Raw genomic sequence first — 15,941 nt, 5'->3', positions numbered from 1 at the left:
ACATTAGAACCACCAAGAGCTACATCCAAAAGCCTGCTCTATATGTCCACAACATTATCCGATCTAGCATTAGGCCAAAACCAATCACCTTCTCAAATAACATACAACACTCTAGCTTCAAGGCAACTCCCAGAGTCGTAAACAATCAAAAAACCATAATTATCAATTAATCGCCCAAAATGATGCCAATTATCAAACCATAAAGAGATTCGACTTTCATCCCCTACTTTTGAAACTGATAAACTTCCTTACCACATTCCTCATGTTAAGAAGTTGTTTCCAACTCAAAGAGCAAACCTTGGGGATAAATATTTGCCAAAAACTCTTCCCCTTAAGCCAATTCACCTCCGGCCAATAATAGGAAGGGGGAGGGGATGACTATACCAAATAAAAATATAGAAAAAAGCGGGCAACTCAACAATAAGTAGGGTAAGAATCGTAGTTATTATCAAATAAAATCAGAGAAAAATAAAAGAAAACCATAAATAGAAAAGGGATTGACTGAAAAATAAAGGAAAAACATAAAAAGAAAAGGAATTGACTACTTTAAGGGCTCGGCCTCCACAAATTACTTATAGCAATACAATGAAGTTCTTATTCAATAAATAGGCAGTTGTCATGGTAGTTAATAAATAAAATAAAATCTCAACAAAATACCATATTTGGTAGTCGGCACCACCCTCAACCATCATGTGATGGTAGCGCAGACCACCAAATTTTACTTGTCGAGAGGTAATGCAACCATTCTTAGAGATTCGACGAGGATAACTAACCACCCCCTTACCCCAAAAAGATTGTCGGCCATCATGGGAGTTTGGGGGAGAGAGGTAACTGTTTGACTACCCCTCAATAACTAATTTTTTTTTAAAAAAAAAATGGTTGAGGTGAGGATGTCACGTCAATATATGCATACACTACCTCTACATAGAACACACATATGGCTAACATTTTTCATTTTGTTTCTTAAAGCCAACGAAACTAAACTTTTTGTTCAAACTTAAATTATTTATTTTTCAAACAAGGTCTAACTTGTTTGCGAGTTATTTGATTAATTTATTATTTTGTAATATAAAGTAAATACCATCATTATTTATACTTAAAAAAAAAATCCTATTCAAATTATTAGCTACTTAACTATTATTAAGACTATATTGTTGGAGTTAACTATATAGATTAAGAATTTATTTATGAACTTAATATACAATAAAATTATCAACATTGTATTTATAATAAATCATATATAATATATAATCGCCAAATAAGTTTTTTTTTTTTTTTTAAAAAAAAAAAAAAAATCTTATATCTTATGACCTAATTTATAAATTTGGACAATTCAATTTTTGAGCCTATATATATATATATGCACACACGTATAGGAACGAAACTATGATTTTTCATTCAAAGCAACCAAAAATATGAATGAGTGATTAATTAAGTCTAATTTTGATGAGGGTCAATCCTAATTGTTAGGCCTAAAATTTTATATATATATATATATATATATAAAGAAAAATTGAAAACCAAGGAAGGGCAAAGCCCCGTTACGTCCTTGCACAGTGCACTGTGCACACATATATGATATATCGAAACTTTTGTCCATAAGAATTCTAGTTATATTTATTGCACCGATTCGGCTTATGTGCTGTAGTAAAAACGACAGCACATCTGCTGTTAAAACGATTGATGGTCCAGATTTAAAAGTATACTCTTTAAGACAAAACGACATCGTGCAACATAGAGGCAAACGTTTTAAAAAAAGGACACTTTGACGCGGTAAACGGAGAAGGGGAAACACTTCCCTTCGGCTAATGTTCCTGTTCTTCCAAACCAACAGCATCTTCAACTTTTCATCCTTTAATTTCTTCCTCGTCTGCTGCTGATTCGAGACACAAACTGAGAGACACACACGGATAGATGGAGCCCCTTTTCCCGAAAAGACGAAAGACATCTCTTTGAAGATTGTAGATTTCCTGTGGCCTCCATCCTTTGCCTAGCCGTTTGATGCACTCAGAATATATAAGCTGTTCACATAAATTTGAAAAAATCGTCTATGAACTGTTGACGTTGGGAGTTCAAATCAGATAAAGTTGCAGACTTTGAAGAGATAAAATTTGAAAGGCTTTTCTTTTGTGGTTGGAAGATTTGGGCTTTCTCATATGCAAGCCATGTGGCGAGCTTAAGAAAAACAAAGTAAAAAAAGAAGAAGAGAAGGCATTTTGTGCAGTCTTTTCTGATTCAAACGAGCAAAAAAAAAAAAAAAATGCTCTTTAACTTGACTCCATGAGTTTCTTCACAACGAGAAGGCATGAAATACGTGCAGATCACCTTGCCGTGTGTGTTGTCATTTTGTGTCTTGAATCAGCAGGACGAGGAAGAGGAAGATGAAGTTGAAGATGTTGTTGGCGATGAACGGCTAGAGTTTTTAAGGTTGGAATTGAGGAAGAAGAAGTTGTCAAACTGACATGGGTTTGGAAGAACAGGAACAGTTGCCGAATGAAGGGTTTTTTCCCTTCTCGTTTACGGTGTCAAAGTGTTTTTTTGTTTAAACATTTATCTCTATATTACACGATGTCGTTTTGTTTTAAAGAGAATATTTTTAAATCTGGACCATCAATTGTTTTGACAGCCGAAGTTTTTACTACTGCAAATAAGCCGGATCCTTATTACGCCAAGAAAAATATTTTGTCCCGTCTTTTTAAATATTTAAAATATTTTCATTGTTATGTTAATAATAATAACCATAAAATTATACAAACTTACACAAGCCGTACTTATTTAATAAACCAATTTTTTTCTTTTTAAGCCCAACGTATTTATTAAACAAACTAAACTTGAGTTTACTTTATACAAGTAGTTGATCGAGCTTGAGCAGTGGGTAAACAGTCTCTGTTCGTTTAGAACCCAAGTTTTTTTTTTTTTTTTTAAATCTTCATTTTTTTAAAATCCCATCAAATCATTGCTAAGTACTTTTTTATTATTATTATTATTATTATTTATTATTTATTTTTATTTTGGGAGGAGAAGGAGCATGAGGCTTAGTATAGTACGACGGATTCGCACTAAATGCAAACTAGGAGTGCCACATTAGTAATTGGGAATGTGTGGCACCCTCAGTACGTGGCAGAGGATACTCAAAGAGAATATTTTCTATGATTAATGTCCTTGAAATTATAAATTCTAAAATTATATGTATTTATGTCGTTTCTTGTATTGAACGGCTTAAAAAATGTTATCTATTGAAAATGTGGCATGTTATCGATGATAATTAAATATATTTTTATCACGTTCTTGTATTTTATATTGTAGAAAAGCTTTGAGCCAAAAGTTGTCTTTTGATTTTCTAAAAAATAAGCGTCTATTCAAAAATGAAGAAAAAGCCTTTTAATATGAAATTTTTTCTTTTTGACTGCTTCGGTAATATGCCACCTTTTTAATATATAGCATTTTTCAAGCCGTTTGATGTACTGAATTCACATAATTTTTTAATATACAATTTCATTAAAATTGTAAAGAACAGACCATTTCTCCTTATGGAGTTAGGGACATAGTTAAGTATGATTAATTTCTATTAGATATAGGTTAAGAATGCTAGAAAATGAGACGGAGTCATTAGGAAGGACTACTGTTCTGTTTGTTTGGGCGTAAAATATTTTTTAGAAAATTTTTTTATTTTATTTTTTGGTGTTTCGTGCAACCGAAAACTATGGTCAATAAAAATCATTTACAGTTTGACCATAAAAATCTCTTTAATTTTTGGGAAAACGATTCACGATTTTTTTTTTAACTCTTTATTCTTGCACGCACGTTTGTTGGAATCTGTCACCGCTAGGTATTGGAGTTTGTTGGTAGCTTGAATCTACTGCGGAAGGTCCTCTAATTTTGGAATTCGATTGACGAAATCCGGCAAGCTAAATTCTGGCAAAACAGGTAGGAATCTAGCTGGTGCCGTAATCTAGAAATTTCTACAAGTTTCCGGTGGACCAAATTCTGGCCGTACCCTGCCGGCCAGCGACAGAATCTTGTCACTGCTGGTTTTTTGTCGTCGGTGATTTTTTCGTAAGAATCAAACATCGAAAAATATTTTCAAATGAATAATTTTTTCTAAAAAATGATTTCGTTGAAAATATTTCACGATAAAAAAACATTTTATTTCGAAACAAACGGAGCATACATCCGATTTAAGTATAAATTTCGCCGACAACATAAATTAAAGCTTGCACAAGAAAACAAAAATAATTGCAGACCACCACCCATAACATTTATTTTATAGATACATTTTTGTTAGTTGAAGATACATGGTTCTTTAAGTTTGAGACAATCAATCATCAACATTAATGGCACCCTATATAATTTTTATTTTTTAAACAGATTCTGCTTTCTCTAGAAAACAAATCGAGCTACAAAGTAGAGCCATCGACCTTCTCAAAGCATCTTGATAAGAACAAAAGATTTCTTAACATTTTTTCTTTAATTTGGGTTGATTTTTTTTTTTAATTCAATTTATTAAATTAACGTGTTCATTTTAAATAAATTCACTTGATCCCCTTTAAGTAAATTTCTTATTTATCCTTTTATTATTTTTATTTTTTAATTTCTTTCTTTTGGGTTGGTCCTACCTCCTAAGACCTACCCTAAACTAGCATTACATGATACCATTGACCGACAATGATAAAACCAGAGTAGCTGATAAATCATAACCAACTACCGCTTACAGAATTATTGTGAGAAAGTGATGGATGAACAATCATCCTCATGGTGAGCAAGTGATAGATGATTTAGGAAGTGTTTGTAGTTCTTGTTGTTTAGGCTTCTTTTTTTTTCTTTTTCTTTTTTTTTCGTGCAATTGCTTAGCGGATAGTAATTTTAATAATTACGTGCAGGTAGAGTAGCTACTCTAATCGCTTTTTTGTCTTTTAAAAAAAACCAAAAAAAAAAAAAAAAAAAATCATCATCATTTGATCTGCAGGACTGTGAGAGGAAATTCTCATGGCGGCCAATCAAAATCAATTTGAAAGCCAGCATCCAGCGGTTGGTGCAGTGTCATCACAGCCACTGGCTATCAACCCTTCATATATGGATAATAAAGACTGTTGCCTAAACAGCAACATTTGTGGTGGAATATGAGAGGAAAGAACAAATTGAGTTGTTTCAAGTTATCTTTATCCTTTCCACACAATATACAAAGCCAAGTTCCAAGAACCTGTTTTTGATGTTGATCTTGCTTAGCCTGATAATCCTGAGCTAACTGTACTTATCACTCATTAATCACATGGAGCCCATGCAATTTGACGAGTTCAATTCATTATGTCACACCATACATACTTAACGTCGGCATAGCAAACAACATTTTCTTCCAAATTAGATTAGAAAAAATTCTTTCAATTCAGTTTATTAAACTGACATATGTTCTTAAGTCATGTAATTCTCACGTGAGTATGAGAAATTTAATAGATTGAACGGGGAAAATTTCTTTCGATCCCGTTTAGAGGAAAACTTTGTTTGGCATCGGCATAGTCAAATTAAATCCAATCATTTGCAAAATGGGTAGGTGTCAATCAATTTCATGCAGATGAACTTCACGGGTTAGACATCAAAAAGACTGAAAAGGCATAACTCTTATTTACTACAAGTCACTTGAAATCCACTGCATCAGATTCGAAGGAATTCGTGATTGTCAATCCGCTTTATTGTAATCTTCAAACAACCCTCTCAAGTACGTAGGCTACGTCATTAAATTGTATGGTAGTTGTATAATAATCTACTAAATATCATTATTCAATTTCAAAACTGAGGGTCATGACCCCTGGTTTTGGCTCTGTATTTGGATACCACTCAATTCAAAAGCTTAAGCTAATGAATTTAAGCCCAATTATATTATATTAACCATGTATTCTTATGATATATTTTCATTGTGGAACTTAGATTGTTTTTCACTCACATATATGCTCAACACATATGGTTGGAGCGATTGTGATTAAAGGACAAATAAATTATTTGGAGATGTATGCAGTGGGAATCTATTTTTGAGTTGTCATTCCCATGAATTTGATTAAAAACTAGCACCCACTTTGGAAACTAAAACAAAGAATATGATACCATGACACAAAGGTTTATGGATCTTCCATGAGATGGTGCTCAAGTTAGGTAATCCCTTTGGCAATAATGCAATAAAACTCCTAGTTTATCTACTGTAGAAGTAGGTCTATAAAAGGAACCCTTTTTGGGATCATTGAACACGGACACTCAATCATTAACTCTCAAACATTTCAAATTTGAGATGGCCATCATGCTAAGGAAGTCTCTGCTCTTTCCCCTTGTGTTTGCTTTGGCCCTAGCCCCACCCTCACATGGAGTGAACACATCTTCTTTAGCCCCCACATCCAACGCAATCCAGTACCACGGAGGTCCTCTCTTAACCACACCAAAGACCATCAACATCTACCTCATATGGTATGGAGCCTCCTCTGGAAAGGACAGAGCCTCCATAACCGATTTCTTCGCTTCCTTAAGTCGTTCTAATGGAGTAGCCCCCCACCAAGAACCCACTGCCGCAACATGGTGGAAATCTCTCCAGACATATACGGACAAGGCGGGGAACTCCATTCCCTGTATCGTTAGGCTTGTTAAACAAATCGGCGATATATATTCTTTAGGCAAGAACATTAAGCGCGCCCAAATAGCCAACTATGTCAAAAACAAGATAGAGACCAGGGCATTACCATTAGACTCCAATGGGATATACTTGGTTTTGACTGCTAGAGACGTGACAGTAGAGAGGTTTTGCATGGGATCATGTGGTTTTCATAGCAGCGTCACGGTGTCTACAAGGAGTAGGGTGGTGTATGCACATGTAGGAAACCCCTCGGTGCAGTGCCCTGGACTTTGTGCATGGCCTTTTTCACTTCCAGCTTACGGTCCGCCAGGCCCGGCCCTTGTGGCACCCAATGGCGTCGGAGCTGATGGCGTGGTTATTAACATTGCAACAGTTCTTGCCGGAGCTGCCACTAACCCTTTCAACACTGGGTATTTTCAAGGAGACCCCTTGGCTCCACTGGAGGCTGTTACTGCATGTCCAGGGATATTTGGTGAGGGGGCTTATCCAGGGTATCCAGGAAACTTGATGGTGGACAAAATCAGCAAGGCAAGTTACAATGTTTATGGCGCTAATGGCAGGAAATTCCTCCTCCCGGCGATATGGGACCTGAAGAGCTTGAAGTGCAAGGTTACCTTTTAAGGGAATGAAAAAAGAAAAGAAAAGAAAATAAAAAAAGAAGCATATTATTATTGCATTTCCAAATAGATGTGCTATAAATTTTACGGGCAGTATAAAAAGGACAATAATAAAGTGATGCTACATCACATTTCTTTTATTTATGGTGTGTAGATTTCTCTCATACAATCAATTACAAAATGGGGGAGGCTTTTCCCCTTATTTACCCAATGAACGGCTACTGTCACTACCCAAAACACCCAAGCCAGCCACGGAGAAACCTCAAGAATTGTTGATCCAACTGATCGAGGAAAAAATGATGCAAAAATGAAACATCAGCCAATGCTAAAATCAATTCTCAGGAGCTTCAAAGTCTTGATAAGCTTGTCAGTCAGAGGGGCCAAGCATTTTCTCAGGCACCACAAGAGTATCAAATTCTACGTGGGTTAGCACTCCCAGTTTCAATGCAGCTTCCTGCAGAGTAAAAATATTGGTTAGTTTGGTATTTGGGCCATCCAAAGTTGCAACATAAATACCAGAATCAAACACTCCACGACAGACTATCTTCTCCCTAAAGTCAAACCCACCCTTCCTAGGAGTAAAATAGTTCAGTAATGTTACTTGCACCTTCCAACCGAACAACACGCTCATATGTCTAAAAAGAAGAGGATATTACTACAAGCAGTTTATCTCAGCATACTTGACCCTTATCAAGAAAAGATGGGTCATTACAAAAGTTTAATGAGTGTCACCAGAGACCAAACATACTGAATAAAGTAAAGAATTGCATGGACAAGGGGAAAGAATTATACCTTCAGAGTACTTCCCTCCTTGTGCGCTTTCTTGGCAACCGCAGCAGCATTGTCGTAACCAATTTTCTGGAATAGAATCAGCAACAAAAGTTATCACAAAGCATAGAAAATTAGGAAGCATAGACATGAACACAGGCAGAACAGAGTGGAAACTTACAGGGTTCAAGGATGTGACAAGCATTAGTGACTGCAACACAATGCAAAATGCGACACAGCAAAAACAAACGTTCATTAGCACTGAAATCTAAAATGTAGTATAATATTTAAAAGTTCTATATTCTGTAACTGACCTCATGCAGCAATTTTGAAATTCTTTCCCTATTAGCTTGAATTCCTCTCACGCAGTTCTTCTCAAAGGAGGCCGATGCATCCCCAAGCAATCTCAGGGACTGTCAGTAGGGAAACAAAAACTTCAGTTGAATAGGACATAATCATTAGTTGAGTAAGATTTAAATGTGCACCTATTAGTGATATAGCAGGCCATGAAATTTTGCGTGAAGATATCATGAGATTAGGAACATAGATATCAAATGGAATCTGGATAAAACTATTCTAGGCAGTCCCATCACATTTTACTTTATTCTTATAAAATTTTCCAAATTCCCAAATAGCTCTTTCCAAGTTATAGCTTGAAAATTTCAAAAGCAAAACCACCAGGCTAACTAACTTCTAGGCCAAAGCACTGTCAGATAAAAATAGGACTTTTCCTACACAACCATGGCCAAACAATGGATGCAATAGGCACCTCCAATAAGGAACTCATTCTAAAACTGTATTGAACTTGTTAATAAGTACAGTACAATAATATAACAATAGAACATACATGTAGAAGAGCACTTGCAATCATTGGCTTGAACACGTTAAGTTCAAAGTGACCATTCGATCCACCAACTGTAATGGCCACATGGTTTCCCATAACCTGAAAGATATTCAAAAAAAGAAAAAGAAAAGGATGTCAAGAAAGGTTATAAAATGATATTTAATTAATTAAGTAGCACTGCATGACTGAATTATATAGGACAACTAGGAAAGACTATAATTTCTATATGTCTTACTACTAGCTTGCTATCAAGCTCCCTGTGGCTCATTTAATCTGAACTAACCAAAATTCAAGACACTAAACTTACCTGAGCACAAACCATAGTGAGAGCTTCACACTGAGTAGGATTGACCTTTCCCTGAAACAGAATAGGCTCAGTCAAGTGACAAGGATTTGAGGTTTTTAGTCAAAAAACGAATATAGAGAATGAGACGGGGGGGTTTTACAGGCATAATACTGCTGCCTGGCTCGTTTTCAGGTAGAATGAGTTCACCAAGGCCACAACGTGGACCGCTGTACAAGAGAAACACAGTGAAAACCTTTAGAAAATATTATAAGAAAAATGAAAGGGTCATACTAGGCATACAAACCTTCCTAAGAAACGTATGTCATTTGCAATCTTCATCAGAGAAGCAGCAATTGTGTTAAGGGCTCCACTGCTTTCAACAAAAGCATCATGTGCAGCCTGCCAAAGATCAAATATATGAGCATGCTATTCTGTCTTATGGGGAACAAAATGAAAAGTACCAATTGCTCAATAAATGAAACATCTATTCTTACAATACAAAAAGAATAAAAAATGAAAGAAGATAAGCAGGAGTTGGGGGATTAGAAGCTAACCAAAGCTTCAAATTTGTTTTCTGCAGTGATGAATGGTAAGTTTGTTTCTTCAGCTACTGCTGCAGCTATCTTTACATCAAACCTAAATTACGGTCAAACGACAACTACTGTCAAACTAAACATTAAGAAAACAACTTAAGTGTAGAAGCATTATTTCTGAATAATATTCAAAGTAAACAATACAGGATTCATGTTCATTACTGCTCAAATCCAAACAAACATCAAAACAGTTTTATGAAAATAATAAGGAAAAGGTGTTAATAGGGATGATACGAAAAAAAAAAAAAAAGCATTGTCTATAGAAAGGCCTTAGAATATTGATACAACAGAGCAGAATCAATCCAGAAGAATGAGAACAAAGCAATGGTACTCATATTTAAAACAGCACACATCACAGAAACCAAAAGAGGTAAAATTGCTTCAACCTTAAAGCAATAACATACCCTTTCTTTGTGTTTAATCCAGTCCCCACAGCAGTACCACCCTGTGCAAGCTGCTCAAATAAAATCTCCAATCAATCAGAAATGTAAAAGGAGAGGAAAAGAAAAATGAAAGAGTCAATACTTTCATCTGTGTTGCTAACCTGATACATTCGGGGTAGAGTGCACAACACCCGGTCAATTCCATACTTCACCTGCAACAGCACAAAGCAATGATAAGTCCATCCAAACAAACATAAAGCATGGTCTATCCTTCCAACAAAGATATCACATCTTACTTGTGTAGAATAGCCACTAAACTCTTGCCCAAGAGTCAAAGGTGTGGCATCTTGAGTGTGAGTGCGTCCAATTTTTACAATATCTTTGAATTCAATGGACTGGTAAAAAACAAGATAAGCATAAGAAATAGTGTAGTATTGCAAAAGCAATAAACAATTCAAAAGGTAGAAGCAACAATAATAAAAGCACGTAAATTTGGGGGGAGGGGGGCTAGATTTTAATGCTAGAATGTTGTCACAAAAACTACACACAAACATGTATGTATATATAAACATATATGTATGCATGCATATATCTATCTACATATATATAGTAATCAAAATCCATCTCTAGAGAACAAGAGCACTAGAAATGTCCTGGCCAAGAGGTATTCGAATAAATCCCAACAAAGCTATAGCCCGTTGTTAGGTTCGTAGCCTTTATAACGAGCAAAAACAAATTAAAAGCATCTCAGAAAAAGCTCAAGCCTATACTAAACTTGTTATGTTTCTTACTGAATACGTAGTCACATGCAAAAATGCACATGAATTGCTTGGTAATCAATAAATGTAAAAATTGAAATATACAGAGAGAGAGAGAGAGAGCTGGCCAAGAGGTATTCGAATAAATCCCAACAAAGCTATATCCCGTTGTAAGGTTCGTAGCCTTTATAACGAGCAAAAACAAATTAAAAGCATCTCAGAAAAGCTCAAGCCTATACTAAACTTGTTATGTTTCTTACTGAATACGTAGTCACATGCAAATGCACATGAATTGCTTGGTAATCAATAAATGTAAAAATTGAAATATACATGCTTAGAATACAGACATGGAGAAGACATCTTTTGAAACCAATAGTAATAAAATGAGGATACGTATGTCACACTAAGATGGTCTATAAGTCACCTAATGTAGGAAAGTTCACATCATATTGCTAAATACCAAGACTTTAAATACCAAGTCGAATCACATGTAGCCCAAAGGGCTCGATCCATGTGTATGAATCAAAGTAAGGGATTTTTTTTTTGATAAGTATGAATCAAAGTAAGGGATTTCCAAAGATCAAACATCCAACAAGTATACATGACATAGAACAGGAAGAAAAAAAAAAGTCCAATTAGGCCATCATGTTTCAATTCACTTTTAAAGGACAAAATAATCATCAAACCTTTGAATTTAGTGAAGTATGCAACTGTTTCAATTTTGGTATTACTCTTGAATTTATTTCCGTTGCAGCTGCAATATGCATTACCTGGAGAACAAGAAAACCACATTATTTAACACAAGGCAGCAAGAACCACCTGGTTGGACAAAAAATATGGAATAAGACATAGGGAGAAATTAGTCTTGATTGCTTCCAAGTGATGGAAATGAACCAGTTAAAAAAAATAAAAAATAAAATGAACCATGCATAAGATTAGAAGAAAGCAAGGTCATGAAAGGATACAAAAAGGCTTACAGTAGGGAAGGTGTCATTAGAAGATTGTGATCTGTTCACGTGATCATTAGGGTGCACAAACTTGTCACCACGCTTATGGCCAAGGATCTCAGCTGCTCTATTTGCAATGACCTGGAATTGTAAATAATTACAACCTAATTTAGAAGCAAAAATCATATTGATGATCAAACACAAGTCAGAAATTCTTTACCACCCAAATACCGGTAATCCCACAGCATGCATAATTTGTGCATAAAAGTATATGCTTGAAAAGAAGAGAAACTAATGCCTCATTGATAGACAACACCACACTTGTCACCTCCATGAACTTATGAGCACTAACAAAAATGTTTTGAACTCAGGCATATATTTACCTACATTGGCATGGCAAATCTCCTACATAGAATATCTCTCCGACTATCAAATACACTGTCACGATGGTCATTGATAGGGACGATCTATATAAAAAAAAAATCAACCAGGGCATCTCTTCTTCTTCCTTTTTTTTTTATTTTTTTTTTTGTTACCGTTAGTCAGTTACCCAATGAACAGTAAAACAATAAGCACCCAGTGGCACCAATTTTTCTCGATGAAAGTACTTAAACAAATTACGAAAGCAATTAACATAGGGTGCCTGCAGCACACACACTGAAGCTATAACAGATTTTTTTTTTTAAAAAAAAAAAACGTAAGTACATACAGAAACTAACCTCATTGGCATTCATGTTACTTTGAGTGCCACTGCCAGTTTGCCATACAACAAGTGGAAAATGATCGTTTAGTTTTCCCTCCGCTACTTCTTGGGCAGCTTGCATTATCGCTTTCCCAATGGCCGGGTCAAGACCATACTCCATGTTCACCTGCAACAACATACCAAGCACATCTTAACGAAGCCTAAGCTACAGACGAACAAAAAAACATACAACGAACATGTTTTTAGCGTTGATGTAAACATTCAACTGGAGATGTAAAACCAAAAAAAAACTTTAAATTCAATTCTTTTAGTTCTGTAATGTTAAAGGAAAAAGACCCTATTGAACATAAATCATTATTATTATGTTTTTTTTAAAAAAAAAATATTTCAACTTCTTAACGAAGCAATGGCGCAAAAATCTGAAATGGGCAAAAGGGTAAAACCGAAAAGAACCAACTTTGGCAGCGCATTTCTTAAGGACGCCAAAGGCACGAATGATTGGTTCGGGCATTCGTTCACGCTCGCCTCCAATGTCAAAGTTCTGCAACGATCTCTGCGTCTGTGCCCCCCACAACCTTAAAAGCACAAGGAAACAATTTAGTCAAAAACAAAACGAAGCACTTCCCGCGTTGCTTTCAAAAGCAATAAAAACAGAGAGACTGACTTGTCGGAGGGGACGAGGATTGGACCGAAAGTGTCTTTCTCCTCTCTGAACGACGTCGAATAGGGTCTCCAGAAAGTACAAGCAGCATAACGCAACGCTCCTACCGCTGATCCACCTGAGAATCGCCGCGACGCAATATACATCGCCATTTCTCGGCCTACCTGACCTCACAAACACCAAATCATCAGCAACATAAACACAAATATATGTGTGTAGATAGAGAGAGGGGGGGGACCTGAGGAAAAAGATGAGCTTCTTGATCGGAGTGAGGGTCGGAGGATTGGAGGGTTAGGTCTGATTGAAGAAAGAAAGATATTGGGGAGAGTGGTGCAGAGCACGTGACGCCGGAGTAGTGGGATTCTCTTGGAACGTAGTGGTACTTTATTGGGGTTTAGGCGACCGCTTGGCCGCCTGGAAGACTATGATGACGAAAATTCTAAACAAAAAAAACTGACGAGAAATAAATTGCTTGTATTTGGTGTGATCCAAAAATAATGATAGAAATGAAAATATTTTCGATTTGATAAAAAAATAAAAAAAATAAATTACTTTCAAAAAATTGTTTCCATTTTTAAATTCGGTAAATAATTTTTTGACTTAGATATTCTCATTTTCAACTTGCACATACCTTCGTCAAATCGCCAATAGACCATCATCGAAGGTTGTCGGAAGTCATCGGCCATTTTCCGTACGAGTCAAATGTCAAATTTTTTTTTTGAAAAATAATTTCGTTAAAACTATTTTCTAACTAAAACATTTTATATCGAAACAACATAGCATTAAGTTTGATTTGTGTCAACTTCAAAAATTTAGTAATGTTAGAAATTACATTTATATTTCATAATTATTCCCAATGTTTCAGTCTATTGAATTTTTTTTTTAAATGAATTATTTTAAAAGTTAATTAGAATTGCCACATCCATATTATGAAATAATTATGAAATAAAAAATGTGATTTCTAGTGTTACTATACTAAAATTAAAATAAGACATTATTCACATGTTTTTATTTGAAAAAATATTTGATGTGATATAAATGTGAAAATTATTTTTTAATTTTAAAAGTGTTTTGTGTTTTAATTATTTGTTAATATTTTATTTTAGAGAACCGAAAACTCTTATTTTATAGGGTTTAGAACTTTAGAGGATTCAACTGACCATTATGTTATGGAATGGGCTATTTGGTGGCATCATGGTCATCTCAATCGACTTGAACTCTCTCTTCTTCTTCTTCTTTTCTTCTTTTTTTTTTTTAAAAAAAAATGTTGAGAATAATTCCACTCATATCGGCCCATCTAAAGAATTATGGGTCTTCGGGTCAGAATCGACCCAAGAAAGATTGACAGCAACAGCCGAGATAGTAGAACTCCCAGGAAATCCTATCCCGGGAAATTGACATCAAACAGCTATTCCCGAGAATACGCGACAAAAGGTATATCTTGATTGGGTTCTGAGAATGCAGATAACCTGGAACTGAGAGTCAACTCAACCAATCAAGGCCCAGGACAAACATGTCATTGGAACTCAAGTATCAGTTATCTCAGAAATCTATATTAGGGCCCTACTCTAAGTTGAATTGAAGTATGAGTCATGATCTGAGTCCAAGTCTAATCCAATCAATAGTCCTATTCCCAATAGAATTGGGATATGACTTCTAGTCTAAATTTGATCCCGAATCTTTCGGGATCATATCCTACGTCTACTAAAGAATCAAAGTCCAAGTAAAACTATAACAGCATTCCGAGGTTAAGAAGGAGCAGAAAATTTAATTCAAGTTGATCTCTACCTCTTTGCCTATAAATAGGCTCATACTCTAGGTATAAACACAGACTAGTTATTTTATACATTAAACATATTTTTCTCTCATAAGCTAATTTAGAAATTGGAGCGAGACCCATCGTGAAAGCGTGAAGAACGTATAATTCACACTATACTGAAAACTATACCAACAAAAATGATTCATGATGGGTCTTGGACTTGAGGGGGGTCCTTTTGTGTGCTTTTGGGCGTTAAGATGGTTGCAACACCTTTTTTTTTTTCTTTTTCTTTTTTAAATTTAATTTTAAATTTTTAATGATTAAGAAAAAGTTAGAGAGAACGGAGGAGGATAGCAATGGGGTGTCCATGTGTTGATCTGTTTGACTGGGTTAGTTGGGCCAAGACAATAAACATCAAAGCTAATGATGTTGGCCCAAACCCCATAGCGGCCCAAACAGAAGCTTGACACCAATTTGTTGTAGAAATTGACAAGATACACATAAATTAGAAAACAAAAGAAATAGGAAGTTTCAATAATTCTCCAAGTTCTCTTTTTTTCTTTAATTTTTTTTTTAAAAAAAAAAAACTTAACTTAACCCCCTTGAACTTTCATCACTTTTGTATTAGACCATACTCCCTCATTCTCTCCAGCCAATCAAGTAGACAACATCCCACCAATTACTCACGAAGATACACTGCCACAATATCAGGAACCAAACTAGGAAAGTCTCTCAGCAATTGTTTACCATGCTCTTTACAAGGAAACTCTCAACCAGTATCACATCTACCGCAAGTCATGTAAGACCAGAATGGCAACACAGCTCGTGCAAGGCAACTCCAACGTTCATATTCTGTAATGGACAGCACATTGAGTGCTTGCTCCCAATGTCCTTGTGTATAAATATTGTAAAGATTACTGTGAATAATATCAAGTATTTTTCTGCATTTCATTACAAGTTCTTACATGGTATCAAAGCATCCCTAAAAGCTTACGCTATTTTTTTTTCC

At 35.3% G+C, this 15,941-nt stretch overlaps 2 protein-coding genes across 2 annotated transcripts; one reads left to right on the top strand and one right to left on the bottom strand.

The window, feature by feature from the left end:
• The first annotated feature begins 6,247 nt into the window (after positions 1–6,247).
• On the top strand, positions 6,248–7,239 carry LOC133851637 (protein EXORDIUM-like 2). Its single transcript, XM_062288150.1, has one exon. It carries the CDS (start codon positions 6,278–6,280, stop codon positions 7,232–7,234), a length of 957 nt encoding a protein of 318 aa, XP_062144134.1. The 5' UTR covers positions 6,248–6,277; the 3' UTR covers positions 7,235–7,239.
• Positions 7,240–7,338: 99 nt separating this feature from the next.
• LOC133851636 (fumarate hydratase 1, mitochondrial) lies at positions 7,339–13,609 on the bottom strand. Its single transcript, XM_062288149.1, has 18 exons — positions 13,412–13,609; positions 13,177–13,337; positions 12,970–13,087; positions 12,529–12,678; positions 11,840–11,950; positions 11,549–11,632; positions 10,401–10,499; positions 10,266–10,316; positions 10,126–10,175; positions 9,683–9,764; positions 9,433–9,527; positions 9,289–9,355; positions 9,150–9,200; positions 8,846–8,941; positions 8,313–8,411; positions 8,180–8,209; positions 8,023–8,088; positions 7,339–7,684 (listed from the first exon to the last, which is right to left on the bottom strand). Exons 2-18 carry the CDS (start codon positions 13,323–13,325, stop codon positions 7,598–7,600), a joined length of 1,485 nt encoding a protein of 494 aa, XP_062144133.1. The 5' UTR covers positions 13,326–13,337; positions 13,412–13,609; the 3' UTR covers positions 7,339–7,597.
• Positions 13,610–15,941: the final 2,332 nt, after the last annotated feature.

This window comes from Alnus glutinosa, chromosome 12, assembly GCF_958979055.1.
Source record: "Alnus glutinosa chromosome 12, dhAlnGlut1.1, whole genome shotgun sequence".
NCBI lineage: Eukaryota > Viridiplantae > Streptophyta > Magnoliopsida > Fagales > Betulaceae > Alnus > Alnus glutinosa.
Note: the sequence above shows the minus strand (reverse complement) of the source record. Positions and strands in the feature narration are given on the sequence as shown.